Source organism: Phyllobates terribilis, unplaced genomic scaffold (genome assembly GCF_046119375.1).
Source record: "Phyllobates terribilis strain yellow unplaced genomic scaffold, ASM4611937v1 Scaffold_10__3_contigs__length_209671492, whole genome shotgun sequence".
Lineage (NCBI taxonomy): Eukaryota > Metazoa > Chordata > Amphibia > Anura > Dendrobatidae > Phyllobates > Phyllobates terribilis.
In genome coordinates, this window is record NW_027362770.1 from 197,414,677 (window position 1) to 197,430,584 (window position 15,908).

The following is a 15,908-nucleotide window of genomic DNA, read 5'->3' on the forward strand; positions in this document are numbered from 1 at the left end:
GCTGTATGTTATAGACGGTGCATGTGTCCTGAGTGCAGCAGCGCACGCTGTATGTTATAGACGGTGCATGTGTCCTGAGTGCAGCAGCGCACGCTGTATGTTATAGACGGTACATGTGTCCTGAGTACAGCAGCGCACGCTGTATGTTATAGACGGTACATGTATCCTGAGTACAGCAGCGCACGCTGTATGTTATAGACGGTACATATGTCCTGAGTGCAGCAGCGCACGCTGTATGTTATAGACGGTACATGTGTCCTGAGTGCAGCAGCGCACGCTGTATGTTATAGACGGTACATGTGTCCTGAGTGCAGCAGCGCACGCTGTATGTTATAGATGGTGCATGTGTCCTGAGTGCAGCAGCGCACGCTGTATGTTATAGACGGTACATGTGTCCTGAGTGCAGCAGCACACGCTGTATGTTATAGATGGTGCATGTGTCCTGAGTGCAGCAGCGCACGCTGTATGTTATAGACGGTACATGTGTCCTGAGTGCAGCAGCACACGCTGTATGTTATAGATGGTGCATGTGTCCTGAGTGCAGCAGCGCACGCTGTATGTTATAGACGGTACATATGTCCTGAGTGCAGCAGCGCACGCTGTATGTTATAGACGGTACATGTGTCCTGAGTGCAGCAGCACACGCTGTATGTTATAGATGGTGCATGTGTCCTGAGTGCAGCAGCGCACGCTGTATGTTATAGACGGTACATGTGTCCTGAGTTCAGCAGCGCACGCTGTATGTTATAGACGGTGCATGTGTCCTGAGTGCAGCAGCGCACGCTGTATGTTATAGACGGTACATGTGTCCTGAGTACAGCAGCGCACGCTGTATGTTATAGACGGTACATGTGTCCTGAGTGCAGCAGCGCACGCTGTATGTTATAGACTGTAGATGTGTCCTGAGTGCAGCAGCACACGCTGTATGTTATAGATGGTGCATGTGTCCTGAGTGCAGCAGCGCACGCTGTATGTTATAGACGGTACATGTGTCCTGAGTGCAGCAGCACACGCTGTATGTTATAGACGGTACATGTGTCCTGAGTTCAGCAGCGCACGCTGTATGTTATAGACGGTACATGTGTCCTGAGTACAGCAGCGCACGCTGTATGTTATAGACTGTAGATGTGTCCTGAGTGCAGCAGCACACGCTGTATGTTATAGATGGTGCATGTGTCCTGAGTGCAGCAGCGCACGCTGTATGTTATAGACGGTACATGTGTCCTGAGTGCAGCAGCACACGCTGTATGTTATAGACGGTACATGTGTCCTGAGTGCAGCAGCGCACGCTGTATGTTATAGACGGTACATGTGTCCTGAGTGCAGCAGCGCACGCTGTATGTTATAGACGGTACATGTGTCCTGAATGCAGCAGCACACGCTGTTTGTTATAGACGGTACATGTGTCCTGAATGCAGCAGCACACGCTGTATGTTATAGACGGTACATGTGTCCTGAGTGCAGCAGCGCACGCTGTATGTTATAGACGGTACATGTGTCCTGAGTGCAGCAGCGCACGCAGTATGTTATAGACGGTACATGTGTCCTGAGTGCAGCAGCGCACGCTGTATGTTATAGACGGTACATGTGTCCTGAATGCAGCAGCACACGCTGTATGTTATAGACGGTACATGTGTCCTGAGTGCAGCAGCGCACGCTGTATGTTATAGACGGTACATGTGTCCTGAGTGCAGCAGCGCACGCTGTATGTTATAGACGGTACATGTGTCCTGAGTGCAGCAGCGCACGCTGTATGTTATAGACGGTACATGTGTCCTGAGTGCAGCAGCGCACGCTGTATGTTATAGACGGTACATGTGTCCTGAATGCAGCAGCGCACGCTGTATGTTATAGACGGTACATGTATCCTGAGTGCAGCAGCGCACGCTGTATGTTATAGACGGTACATGTGTCCTGAGTGCAGCAGCGCAAGCTGTATGTTATAGACGGTGCATGTGTCCTGAGTGCAGCAGCGCACGCTGTATGTTATAGACGGTGCATATGTCCTGAGTGCAGCAGCGCACGCTGTATGTTATAGACGGTGCATATGTCCTGAGTGCAGCAGCGCACGCTGTATGTTATAGACGGTACATGTATCCTGAGTGCAGCAGCGCACGCTGTATGTTATAGACGGTACATGTGTCCTGAGTGCAGCAGCGCACGCTGTATGTTATAGACGGTGCATGTGTCCTGAGTGCAGCAGCGCACGCTGTATGTTATAGACGGTACATGTGTCCTGAGTGCAGCAGCACACGCTGTATGTTATAGACGGTACATGTGTCCTGAGTACAGCAGCGCACGCTGTATGTTATAGACTGTAGATGTGTCCTGAGTGCAGCAGCACACGCTGTATGTTATAGATGGTGCATGTGTCCTGAGTGCAGCAGCGCACGCTGTATGTTATAGACAGTACATGTGTCCTGAGTGCAGCAGCACACGCTGTATGTTATAGACGGTACATGTGTCCTGAGTTCAGCAGCGCACGCTGTATGTTATAGACGGTACATGTGTCCTGAGTACAGCAGCGCACGCTGTATGTTATAGACTGTAGATGTGTCCTGAGTGCAGCAGCGCACGCTGTATGTTATAGATGGTGCATGTGTCCTGAGTGCAGCAGCGCACGCTGTATGTTATAGATGGTGCATGTGTCCTGAGTGCAGCAGCGCACGCTGTATGTTATAGACGGTACATGTGTCCTGAGTGCAGCAGCGCACGCTGTATGTTATAGACGGTACATGTGTCCTGAGTGCAGCAGCGCACGCTGTATGTTATAGACGGTACATGTGTCCTGAGTTCAGCAGCGCACGCTGTATGTTATAGACGGTACATGTGTCCTGAGTTCAGCAGCGCACGCTGTATGTTATAGACGGTACATGTGTCCTGAGTGCAGCAGCGCACGCTGTATGTTATAGACGGTACATGTGTCCTGAGTGCAGCAGCGCACGCTGTATGTTATAGACTGTAGATGTGTCCTGAGTGCAGCAGCGCACGCTGTATGTTATAGATGGTGCATGTGTCCTGAGTGCAGCAGCGCACGCTGTATGTTACAGACGGTACATGTGTCCTGAGTGCAGCAGCGCACGCTGTATGTTATAGACGGTACATGTGTCCTGAGTGCAGCAGCGCACGCTGTATGTTATAGACGGTACATGTGTCCTGAGTGCAGCAGCGCACGCTGTATGTTATAGACGGTACATGTATCCTGAGTGCAGCAGCGCACGCTGTATGTTATAGATGGTACATGTGTCCTGAGTGCAGCAGCGCACGCTGTATGTTATAGATGGTACATGTGTCCTGAGTGCAGCAGCGCACGCTGTATGTTATAGACGGTACATGTGTCCCGAGTACAGCAGCGCACGCTGTATGTTATAGACGGTACATGTGTCCTGAGTGCAGCAGCGCACGCTGTATGTTATAGATGGTACATGTGTCCTGAGTGCAGCAGCACACGCTGTATGTTATAGACGGTACATGTGTCCTGAGTGCAGCAGCACACGCTGTATGTTATAGACGGTACATGTGTCCTGAGTGCAGCAGCGCACGCTGTATGTTATAGACGGTACATGTGTCCTGAGTGCAGCAGCGCACGCTGTATGTTATAGATGGTGCATGTGTCCTGAGTGCAGCAGCGCACGCTGTATGTTATAGACGGTACATGTGTCCTGAGTGCAGCAGCGCACGCTGTATGTTATAGACGGTGCATGTGTCCTGAGTGCAGCAGTGCACGCTGTATGTTATAGAATGTACATGTGTCCTGAGTACAGCAGCGCACTCTGTATGTTATAGATGGTACATGTATCCTGAGTACAGCAGCGCACGCTGTATGTTATAGATGGTACATGTATCCTGAGTTCAGCAGCGCACGCTGTATGTTATAGACGGTACATGTGTCCTGAGTGCAGCAGCACACGCTGTATGTTATAGACGGTACATGTGTCCTGAGTGCAGCAGCGCACGCTGTATGTTATAGACGGTACATGTGTCCTGAGTGCAGCAGCGCACGCTGTATGTTATAGACGGTACATGTGTCCTGAGTGCAGCAGCGCACGCTGTATGTTATAGACGGTGCATGTGTCCTGAGTGCAGCAGCGCACGCTGTATGTTATAGACGGTACATGTGTCCTGAGTGCAGCAGCGCACGCTGTATGTTATAGACGGTACATGTGTCCTGAGTGCAGCAGCGCACGCTGTATGTTATAGACGGTACATGTGTCCTGAGTGCAGCAGCGCACGCTGTATGTTATAGACGGTACATGTGTCCTGAGTGCAGCAGCGCACGCTGTATGTTATAGACGGTACATGTGTCCTGAGTGCAGCACCCAACTCTTTATACACAGAGATGGATGCGCTGCAGAGGGTGGTCCGGTGTCTGTAAGTGAGGAGCACAGACCCACCATACTGTGTGCTTACCCTACCTGCACCCTCACACTACCACTCTGCGTGCTTACATTACCATCACCCTGCGTGCTTACACTCTCAGCACCCTGCGCGCTTACACTCTCAGCACCCTGCGCACTTACACTCTCAGCACCCTGCGCGCTTACACTCTCAGCACCCTGCATGCTTACACTCTCAGCACCCTGCATGCTTACACTCTCAGCACCCTGCGCGCTTACACTCTCAGCACCCTGCATGCTTACACTCAGCACCCTGCGCGCTTACACTCTCAGCACCCTGCGCGCTTACACTCTCAGCACCCTGCGCGCTTACACTCTCAGCACCCTGCGCGCTTACACTCTCAGCACCCTGCGCGCTTACACTCTCAGCACCCTGCGCGCTTACACTCTCAGCACCCTGCGCGCTTACACTCTCAGCACCCTGCGCGCTTACACTCTCAGCACCCTGCGCGCTTACACTCTCAGCACCCTGCGCGCTTACACTCTCAGCACCCTGCGCGCTTACACTCTCAGCACCCTGCGCGCTTACACTCTCAGCACCCTGCGCGCTTACACTCTCAGCACCCTGCATGCTTACACTCTCAGCACCCTGCGCGCTTACACTCTCAGCACCCTGCGCGCTTACACTCAGCACCCTGCGCGCTTACACTCTCAGCACCCTGCGCGCTTACACTCAGCACCCTGCGCGCTTACACTCTCAGCACCCTGCACGCTTACACTCTCAGCACCCTGCGCGCTTACACTCTCGGCACCCTGCGCGCTTACACTCTCGGCACCCTGCGCGCTTACACTCAGCACCCTGCGCGCTTACACTCTCAGCACCCTGCGCGCTTACACTCTCAGCACCCTGCGCGCTTACACTCTCAGCACCCTGCGCGCTTACACTCTCAGCACCCTGCGCGCTTACACTCTCAGCACCCTGCGCGCTTACACTCTCAGCACCCTGCGCGCTTACACTCTCAGCACCCTGCGCGCTTACACTCTCAGCACTCTGCGCGCTTACACTCTCAGCACCCTGCGCGCTTACACTCTCAGCACCCTGCGCGCTTACGCTATTATCACCTTGCATGCTTAAACTACCAGCACCCTGAGCACTTACGCTCTATGCACCCTATGCTACGAGCACCCTAAGCACTTAAACTCTCAGTAGCATCCATAGTTACACTCTGAGCACCCTGTGCGGTTACATTCTTGACACCCTGCACACCTATGCTGCCAGCACCCTGCCTGTTTACACTCTCAGCACCCTGCATGCTTATGCTCTGAGCACCCTGCCTGTCTACTCTTTCAGCACCCTGCACTCTTACGCTCTCGGCACCCTGCACGCTTACGCTCTCGGCACCCTGCACGCTTACGCTCTCGGCGCCCTGCCCTCTTACGCTCTCGGCGCCCTGCACGCTTTCGCTCTCGGCACCCTGCACGCTTACGCTCTCGGCACCCTGCACGCTTACGCTCTCGGCACCCTGCACGCTTACGCTCTCGGCACCTTGCACCCTTACTCTCTCGGCACCCTCACGCTTGCGCTCTCGGCACCCTGCCTGTTTGCGCTCCACACCCTACATTCTCTGCCCCCGGCCTGTCTACACTCTCAGCGCTCAGCATGCTTGCACTCTATAACCTGCACGCTTACGCTCTCCTTCAGCTCCATTCTCTGCTCTAATGATCCGCCTGTCACATTCGCAGTGGGATCGTTACATGCTGTGCAATGGGAGCCCCGATCCCACCGTCCCCCAGGAGATCAACACCTTCATGAGCCTGTGGAGCGACGAGGCGGAGGAGGACGTGGAGTCCACGCTGAGCAGAAGCCGCCTGGTGCTGTGTGTGAGTCCACCGCCGCCGCACTGTCAGGAGGCGGGATACAGGCTGGTGTGAACGGCGCCTACTGGGAGGTGCTGGGGCCGATCTCAGGACCTGGGTTTGGCCTTCAGATGCCGGGGAGGGGGGTCACTCATCGGAGCTCACGGGCACCACTGACTTGATGGTGCAGAGAGGGGTCACACAGAGGGGAGGGGTCGCACAGAGGGGCACACAGGGGTCGTACGGAGGGTCAGAGGTGTCACGGAGGTGTCTGCGTAGTAATCTGACTTCTTGTGACGTTGCAGCTGATTGCGGAGCTGGAGTTCCTCCTCGCTGACGCTCCCCGCGAGGAGCTGGGAGAAGACGAAGCCGCCGAGTACACGCAGACGACACGGCAGCTGCAGGCGCTTCTCCAGCGCAAATTCGATGACGCCACGGAGCTTCTCCTGAAGGTACCGGTGTACTGGCAGTGTTACCGTCCTTGTCTGGCTCCTGCTCTAGTTACTCCCAGAGCTGCAGGCGACATGGTCAGACACAGACGTGGTATGTGAGTTGTATGTGCTGCCACTGAGTGCAGCTCTGGATGTGACTGGAGCAGACGCTCAGCGCTCCGCGCAGACTTACACTGATGTCCGTCCGTCCGTCCTGCAGAACGCGGCCGCACTGTCGGACATCGATACGGGGAACATGGAGAAAGTTATCGGAAATGAAACCGTCGCCCTCTGCATCTGGGCCAATCTGAACAAGAACCCCAGGTGAGACCCCCGGAGCGGTGCTGCTGACCCCCCGGAGCGGCGCTGCTGCCCCCCCCGCCCGGAGCAGTGCTGCTGCCCCCCCCGCCCGGAGCAGTGCTGCCCCCTGCAGGGAGCCTTTACCGGCCGGTTCCCCTCCGTGCAGGTTCCGGGGTCACCACTTCCAGGAGGAGGCGATGGCGTTCGATCTGCCCAAACCTCTGGCGCTGAGTAACATCGCCGTCCGCATCCTCCGCACGGACTACGACCACCTTTCCTGTCTGAGCCGCACGTTCCAGCCGCCGGCGAAGGAGGCTGAGGAAAATCCCGAAGCCCCGGAGGGTGAGGCCGGAGACTGGAGGCCGGCGGAAGAGGAGGAGGAGGAGGAGGACGGGAAACCTGTGCCGGGAAGTGACGCTGCAGAGGAGGTGAAGGTGAGGAGGACAAGACCCCCCTAGAGTAGCCTGTGACGGGGCTCATCCAGAGCTTGTTGGTGCATCGGGCACACAGAACAGGGGAAGGTGACTGGCGATTGATTGAAGATGGCCACCTGCACTCACAGCAGCACAGAGGGGCTGGAGCACAACCTGTTTTCTGTACCGCAGAGCATCCTGAGCGCCGCGGGGGACAGAGAAGACATAAACGAGCCAGATGAGAAGGCGGCTGCTGAGGCCGAGAGGGAGAGTCCGGCGGGAGACCCCAGTGAAGGTGGGTGCACCCCTCCAGCCTGCTGACTGTTTCCCCAGCCGCCTGCAGCGGAGAAGGTCTGGATCTGATCTCTGTGCTGGCTCCATCCCATGAACGGTGTCTCGTACCCCAGTCCCCTCCCAGAGCTGCAGGTCAGGTAAACTGCAGAATTGTGATCGCAGCTCTGAAAGGAACTTATTGGGATGAAGTACTAGGACCAGGCGCTCGTACACATTAATCACCAATCCATATGTCTTAGAAATCCTAGATTATTAGGTGCCGGATTAAAGGAATGTCTGTATTATTCAGGCCGATCCCCGACACCGAAACTGGACGAAGCCGAAGAGGAGGAGACGCTGGAGGACGACGTGCTGGATCTGCGGCAATTCACAAGTCTGGGGGGAGTTTATTATTTCGATGTCCTCGTTCTCCCACCGCAGCAAAAGCAAGTGAACGGCTGGAGCATGGTGCAGGTAACGAGCGCATACCCCCGAAACACTGCAGAACACTGAGTGCAGCTCTGGAGAGTAATACAGGATCAGTAATGTATGTACACAGTGACTGCACCAGCAGAATAGTGAGTGCAGCTCTGGAGTATAATACAGGATGTAACTCAGGTTCAGTAATGTAATGTATGTACACAGTGACTGCACCAGCAGAATAGTGAGCGCAGCTCTGGAGAGTAATACAGGATGTAACTCAGGATCAGTAATGTAATGTATGTACACAGTGACTGCACCAGCAGAATAGTGAGTGCAGCTCTGGAGTATAATACAGGATGTAACTCAGGATCAGTAATGTAATGTATGTACACAGTGACTGCACCAGCAGAATAGTGAGTGCAGCTCTGGAGTATAATACAGGATGTAACTCAGGATCAGTAATGTAATGTATGTACACAGTGACTGCACCAGCAGAATAGTGAGTGCAGCTCTGGAGTATAATACAGGATGTAACTCAGGATCAGTAATGTAATGTATGTACACAGTGACTGCACCAGCAGAATAGTGAGTGCAGCTCTGGAGTATAATACAGGATGTAACTCAGGATCAGTAATGTAATGTATGTACACAGTGACTGCACCAGCAGAATAGTGAGTGCAGCTCTGGAGTATAATACAGGATGCAACTCAGGATCAGTAATGTAATGTATGTACACAGTGACTGCACCAGCAGAATAGTGAGTGCAGCTCTGGGGTATAATACAGGATGTAACTCAGGATCAGTAATGTAATGTATGTACACAGTGACTGCACCAGCAGAATAGTGAGTGCAGCTCTGGAGTATAATACAGGATGTAACTCAGGATCAGTAATGTAATGTAATGTATGTACTCAGTGACTGCACCAGCAGAATAGTGAGTGCAGCTCTGAAGTATAATACAGGATGTAACTCAGGATCAGTAATGTAATGTATGTACACAGTGACCGCACCAGCAGAATAGTGAGTGCAGCTCTGGGGTATAATACAGGATGTAACTCAGGATCAGTAATGTAATGTATGTACACAGTGACTGCACCAGCAGAATAGTGAGTGCAGATCTGGAGTATAATACAGGATGTAACTCAGGATCAGTAATGTAATGTATGTACACAGTGACTGCACCAGCAGAATAGTGAGTGCAGCTCTGGAGTATAATACAGGATGTAACTCAGGATCAGTAATGTAATGTATGTACACAGTGACTCCACCAGCAGAATAGTGAGTGCAGCTCTGGAGTATAATACAGGAGGTAACTCAGGATCAGTAATGTAATGTATGTACACAGTGACTGCACCAGCAGAATAGTGAGTGCAGATCTGGAGTATAATACAGGATGTAACTCAGGATCAGTAATGTAATGTATGTACACAGTGACTGCACCAGCAGAATAGTGAGTGCAGCTCTGGAGTATAATACAGGAGGTAACTCAGGATCAGTAATGTAATGTATGTACACAGTGACTGCACCAGCAGAATAGTGAGTGCAGCTCTGGAGTATAATACAGGAGGTAACTCAGGATCAGTAATGTAATGTATGTACACAGTGACTGCACCAGCAGAATAGTGAGTGCAGCTCTGGAGTATAGTGCAGGATGATATTATACACTCTTTGTAGTTTTCCTGATCTCTTTCCTCTGGTCTCTGCAGCTTCTGACTGGCGGTTTGCAGAGGTTCTCTTACCCCCAGGAATCGTTCCTTTCCTCCAGTCTGGGGGTGTCGCTCCAGGAGAAGGATATGGAGGGTCTCCGCTCGCCCCCAGTTGGAGTTTCCATTAAAGTTCCCCACAACGTGATCTTCTTTGAGGATCCTCAGGTGGCTCGATGGGACCCAGAAAGTAACGTAGTCGTTCTGTCTTGGCGCCTCCTCCTCATATGTTCCCGCCATCGCTCCCGTCCTAATTTCTCCCATCTTTATATATTTCAGGCCTGAACTGGAAGACGGACGCCATCATGAACGTGACCTACAAGGCGGAGGTGCGGGAGCTGAGGTTCAGCATGGAGGCCTTCTCCACCTTCACCCTGGTCCAGGAGTCGCACCTTCACATGCCGTACGAGTCCTGGGAGCTGCACCCCAACGGCAGCAACGGGGTCACGCTGAGCATCGCCTCCGCCGTCACCGACATCCAGATAGAAGTCAAGGCCAGTCCGTCTCTGCACCGCTGCTCGCTGTCACTGGACCACTAGCTTAAAGCTCACGCGGAGTTAACCCTTTACTGCTCATTCACGTTCTTTCAATAGCCGTAATTACTTTTTCGCTGCCATTCACGGCCCGGAGTCGGATGAGGTCCTATTTCGTTTTTTTTGTGGGATAAGATCTACTTTTTATTGACACCATGCGACATATTAGAAGACGGGCAAAACTTGTCTTGTGTTTCTCCAGGTCACTAAATTATGACAATTTTTTTTTTTTTCTAATGAACAAAAGTTCTAAAAGTTTTTGCGCTTTTCCTAGTCCCCTAATATTTACATTTTTTTTTTAGTGCGGCTTGTTTTTTTTTTTGCCTGGCGATCTGACTGTTTTATTGACACCGTTGGGCTCTATACGACATTTTGATTGCTTCTTATTGTATTTTTTTTTTTTTTTTTTTTTTAAAGGGCCAGTGTCCAATTTTATGTAAATACAGTTTAAGCCCTTAATGACAAGCACCATACACGGAGCAGGCTCAGGAGATAGCAGGCAGAGGACGGCTGTGCATCGGACATAGCGGGCAGAGGACGGCTGTGCATCGGACATAGCGGGCAGAGGACGGCTGTGCATCGGACATAGCGGGCAGAGGACGGCTGTGCATCGGACATAGCGGGCAGAGGACGGCTGTGCATCGGACACGGCAGGCAGAGGACGGCTGTGCAGCGCAGCCGAGCACAGCAGACAGCAGGCAGACGACGGCTGTGCAGCGCAGCCGAGCACAGGAGACAGATGATGGCTGTGCAGCGCAGCCCATGGCTGTACAACACCGCTATCAGCTGTGAGTGAAGTTGAGCATTGGGTGCTGCTGTTAACCAGTTAAATGCCGCTGTCAATCTTAACATGATTGCATGGGGTCTGCTGAAGACCCCCATGCCGGTCATGGCCGTTCTCCTATGAGGAGCCGCCTGGCGTTAACATTCATAGGCAGTGACTTTTACTATTCAACGGACTATGAAAAAAAAAAACATAATAATTTCCATAAAAACCAAAACAGACCCCCAAATCTTTGTGAGCCAGCAGGGGGCATCCTATTAATACAGTGTGTCCGGCGCAGGATGAGCAGTGTCGGCTGGCTGCCGTCTCCGGCGTTGATGCAGACCTGACGCGCGTCATCGGGAGGTGGACGACCCCTCTGTGTCTCAAGGCCGAGATGAAGAGAGTCGGTCTGAACGTCTTTCCTGCAGAGGATTCTGGGAAATACGTCAGCATCAATAAGAAGGTGAGAAAAGCCGAGCGCTTGTACCGACCTGTAGTGACATCAGAGGCCGCCATGTATAATGACATCACCGTACACAACACGCACTTGTCCACAATACGCCGAGTTGCGCATTTTACAATTTAAGGTTTTTTTTCTTGACAGAATGAACAGGTGGAAACGATGGCGTACCAGGAGATGGCGCTGCTGTCACCATCATTCACCTTCGCCTGGAGCAAATGGAACCACAGCTGTGGCCACGAGCAGATCGTGGTGAAGGTGCGGGGCGAGCATGGGGTGAAGGGGGTGATAACGCGCTCCCTGCGGTGTGACCCCGTACACTAATCCATGCGTCAGTCTGTGGGAAAACACCCCTATAAATAGCGGGGGCACCCAGGCATCCGATTACTTTATTAGATTCCAGGAGTAATAATGGAGGGATAGCACAATGTGTAAAAAGATCCTGCAGGCGTCAGTACAGGTAGGAAAAACACTGATGCAGGAGCGAGGGGTGGGAGGAAAAGAGGCGGGCGAAGGAGCGAGGGGTGGGAGGAAAAGAGGCGGGCGAGGGGTGGGAGGAAAAGAGGCGGGCGAAGGCGCGAGGGGGGAAAAGAGGCGGGCGAAGGCGCGAGGGGGGAAAAGAGGCGGGCGAAGGCGCGAGGGGGGAAAAGAGGCGGGCGAAGGCGCGAGGGGGGAAAAGAGGCAAGAGAAGGCGCGAGGGGGGAAAAGAGGCAGGAGAAGGCGCGAGGGGGGAAAAGAGGCAGGAGAAGGCGCGAGGGGGGAAAAGAGGCAGGAGAAGGAGCGAGGGGGGAAAAGAGGCAGGAGAAGGAGCGAGGGGGGAAAAGAGGCAGGAGAAGGAGCGAGGGGGGAAAAGAGGCAGGAGAAGGAGCGAGGGGGAAAAGAGGCAGGAGAAGGAGCGAGGGGGGGGGAGAGGCAGGAGAAGGAGCGAGGGGGAAAAGAGGCAGGAGAAGGAGCGAGGGGGGGGAGAGGCAGGAGAAGGAGCGAGGGGGGGGGAGAGGCAGGAGGAGGGAAAAAAGGCAGAAGGAGCGGGGGGAGGCAGGAGGAGGGAAAAAAGGGAAGAGAAGAAGCGAGGGGGGGGGGAGAGGCAGGAGGAGGGAAAAAAGGGAAGAGAAGAAGCGAGGGGGGGGGAGAGGCAGGAGGAGGGAAAAAAGGGAGGCGAAGGAGTGAGGGGGAGGCAGGAGGAGGGAAAAAGGAGGAGAAGGAGCGAGGAGGGGGGGGGAGAGGCAGGAGGAGGGAAAAAAGGGAGGAGAAGGAGCGATGGGGGGGGATGCAGGAAGAGGGAAAAAAGGGAGAAGGGGGGGAGGCAGGAGGAGGGAAAAAAAGGAGGAGAAGGAGCGAGGGGGGGGGGGGAGAGGCAGGAGGAGGGAAAAAAGGGAGGAGAAGGAGCGAGGGGGGGGGAGAGGCAGGAGGAGGGAAAAAGGAGGAGAAGGCGTGAGAGGGGGGGGGGAGAGAGGCAGGAGGAGGGAAAAAAGGGAGGAGAAGGAGCGAGGGGGGGAGGCAGGAGGAGGGAAAAAAGGGAAGAGAAGGAGCGAGGGGGGGGAGAGGCAGGAGGAGGGAAAAAAGGATGAGAAGGAGTGAGGGGGGGGGAGATGCAGGAGGAGGGAAAAAAGGGAGAAGGGGGAGGCAGGAGGAGGGAAAAGAGGGAAGAGAAGGAGCGAGGGGGGAGGCAGGAGGAGGGAAAAGAGGGAAGAGAAGGAGCGAGGGGGGGGGCAGGAGGAGGGAAAAAGTAGGAGAAGGAGGGGGGAGGCAGAGGAGGGAAATAAGTAGGAGAAGGAGCGAGGGGGGGAGGGAGAGGCAGGAGGAGGGAAAAAAGGGAAGAGAAGGAGCGAGGGGGGGAGAGGCAGGAGGAGGGAAAAAAGGGAGGAGAAGGAGCGAGGGGGGAGGGAGAGGCAGGAGGAGGGAAAAAAGGCAGAAGGAGCGGGGGGAGGCAGGAGGAGGGAAAAAAAGGGAGGAGAAGGAGCGATGGGGGGGGGGGATGCAGGAAGAGGGAAAAAAGGGAGAAGGGGGGGAGGCAGGAGGAGGGAAAAAAAGGAGGAGAAGGAGCGAGGGGGGGGAGAGGCAGGAGGAGGGAAAAAAGGGAGGAGAAGGAGCGAGGGGGGGGGGAGAGGCAGGAGGAGGGAAAAAAGGGAGGAGAAGGAGCGAGGAGGGAGGCAGGAGGAGGGAAAAAGGAGGAGAAGGAGCGAGGGGGGAGGCAGGAGGAGGGAAAAAGGAGGAGAAGGAGCGAGGAGGGGGGGGGAGAGGCAGGAGGAGGGAAAAAGGAGGAGAAGAAGCGAGGGGGGAGAGGCAGGAGGAGGGAAAAAAGGGAAGAGAAGAAGCGAGGGGGGGGGGGAGAGGCAGGAGGAGGGAAAAAAGGGAAGAGAAGGAGCGAGGGGGGGGGAGGCAGGAGGAGGGAAAAAAGGGAGGCGAAGGAGTGAGGGGGAGGCAGGAGGAGGAAAAAGGAGGAGAAGGAGCGAGGAGGGGGGGGGAGAGGCAGGAGGAGGGAAAAAGGAGGAGAAGAAGCGAGGGGGGAGAGGCAGGAGGAGGGAAAAAGGGAAGAGAAGGAGCGAGGGGGGGGGGGAGAGGCAGGAGGAGGGAAAAAAGGGAAGAGAAGGAGCGAGGGGGGGAGGCAGGAGGAGGGAAAAAAGGGAAGAGCAGGAGCGAGGGGGGGCAGGAGGAGGGAAAAAGGATGAGGGGGGAGAGGCAGGAGGAGGGAAAAAAGGGAAGAGAAGGAGCGAGGGGGGGGGAGAGGCAGGAGGAGGGAAAAAAGGGAAGAGCAGGAGCGAGGGGGGGGCAGGAGGAGGGAAAAAGGAATGAGGAGGGGGGCAGGAGGAGGGAAAAGAGGGAAGAGAAGGAGCGAGGGGGGGGCAGGAGGAGGGAAAAAGTAGTTGAAGGAGGGGGGGAGGCAGAGGAGGGAAAAAAGGAGGAGAAGGAGCGAGGGGGGGGAGAGAGGCAGGAGGAGGGAAAAAGTAGGAGAAGGAGGGGGGGAGGCAGAGGAGGGAAAAAAGGAGGAGAAGGAGCGAGGGGGGGGGACAGAGGCAGGAGGAGGGAAAAAGTAGGAGAAGGAGGGGGGGGGAGGCAGAGGAGGGAAAAAAGGAGGAGAAGGAGCGAGGGGGGGGGGAGAGAGAGGCAGGAGGGAGGGAAAAAGTAGGAGAAGGAGGGGGGAGGCAGAGGAGGGAAATAAGTAGGAGAAGGAGCGAGGGGGGGGGGGGAGAGGCAGGAGGAGGGAAAAAAGGGAAGAGAAGGAGCGAGGGGGGGGGGAAAGGGAGGAGAAGGAGCGAGGGGGGAGGGAGAGGCAGGAGGAGGGAAAAAAGGGAAGAGAAGGAGCGAGGGGGGGGCAGGAGGAGGGAAAAAGGATGAGGGGGGAGAGGCAGGAGGAGGGAAAAAAGGAGGAGAAGGAGCGAGGGGGGGGGAGAGGCAGGAGGAGGGAAAAAGTAGGAGAAGGAGGGGGGGGAGGCAGAGGAGGGAAAAAAGGAGAATAAGGAGCGAGGGGGGGAGAGAGAGGCAGGAGGAGGGAAAAAGTAGGAGAAGGAGGGGGGGAGGCAGAGGAGGGAAAAAAGGAGGAGAAGGAGCGAGGGGGGGGAGAGAGGCAGGAGGAGGGAAAAAGTAGGAGATGGAGCGAGGGGGGGGGGAGAGGCAGGAGGAGGGAAAAAGTAGGAGAAGGAGGGGGGGGAGGCAGAGGAGGGAAAAAAGGAGAGAAGGAGCGGGGGGGGGGAGAGAGGCAGGAGGAGGGAAATAAGTAGGAGAAGGAGCGAGGGGGGGGGGGGGGAGAGGCAGGAGGAGGGAAAAAAGGGAAGAGAAGGAGCGAGGGGGGAGAGGCAGGAGGAGGGAAAAAAGGGAGGAGAAGGAGCGAGGGGGGAGGGAGAGGCAGGAGGAGGGAAAAAAGGGAAGAGAAGGAGCGGGGGGGGGGGAGAGGCAGGAGGAGGGAAAAGTAGGAGAAGGAGGGGGGGAGGCAGGAGGAGGGAAATAAGGAGGAGAAGGAGCGAGGGGGGGAGAGGCAGGAGGAGGGAAAAAAAGGGAAGAGAAGGAGCGAGGGGGAGGGAGAGGCAGGAGGAGGGAAAAAAAGGGAAGAGAAGGAGCGAGGGGGGGGAGAGGCAGGAGGAGGGAAAAAGAAGGAGAAGGAGCGAGGGGGGAGAGGCAGGAGGAGGGAAAAAAGGAGGAGAAGGAGCGAGGGGGGAGGGAGAGGCAGGAGGAGGGAAAAAAGGGAAGAGAAGGAGCGAGGGGGGAGGGAGGCAGGAGGAGGGAAAAAAGGGAAGAGAAGGAGCGAGGGGGGAGGGAGAGGCAGGAGGAGGGAAAAAAGGGAAGAGAAGGAGCGAGGGGGGGGGAGAGGCAGGAGGAGGGAAAAAAGGGAGGAGAAGGAGCGAGGGGGGGAGAGGCAGGAGGAGGGAAAAAGAAGGAGAAGGAGCGAGGGGGGAGAGGCAGGAGGAGGAAAAAAG

The 15,908-nt window shown here is 55.2% G+C and overlaps 1 protein-coding gene across 3 annotated transcripts in view; it reads left to right on the forward strand.

Moving 5' to 3' along the window:
* The window catches only part of DNAI7 (dynein axonemal intermediate chain 7), a 44,161-nt gene that overhangs the window by 26,645 nt on the left and 1,608 nt on the right, over nt 1-15,908 (forward strand). The window contains exons 5-14 of one of the 3 annotated variants that reach the window (XM_073650520.1): nt 6,081-6,218; nt 6,500-6,646; nt 6,846-6,949; nt 7,092-7,359; nt 7,531-7,633; nt 7,922-8,085; nt 9,741-9,927; nt 10,017-10,231; nt 11,335-11,499; nt 11,641-11,754. In XM_073650520.1, coding sequence (XP_073506621.1) covers nt 6,081-6,218; nt 6,500-6,646; nt 6,846-6,949; nt 7,092-7,359; nt 7,531-7,633; nt 7,922-8,085; nt 9,741-9,927; nt 10,017-10,231; nt 11,335-11,499; nt 11,641-11,754 — 1,605 coding nt within the window. Of the gene's footprint in view, nt 1-6,080; nt 6,219-6,499; nt 6,647-6,845; nt 6,950-7,091; nt 7,360-7,530; nt 7,634-7,921; nt 8,086-9,740; nt 9,928-10,016; nt 10,232-11,297; nt 11,500-11,640; nt 11,755-15,908 lie in introns of all 3 variants that reach the window. The other 2 variants (XM_073650521.1, XM_073650522.1) reach the window with 2 other exon arrangements.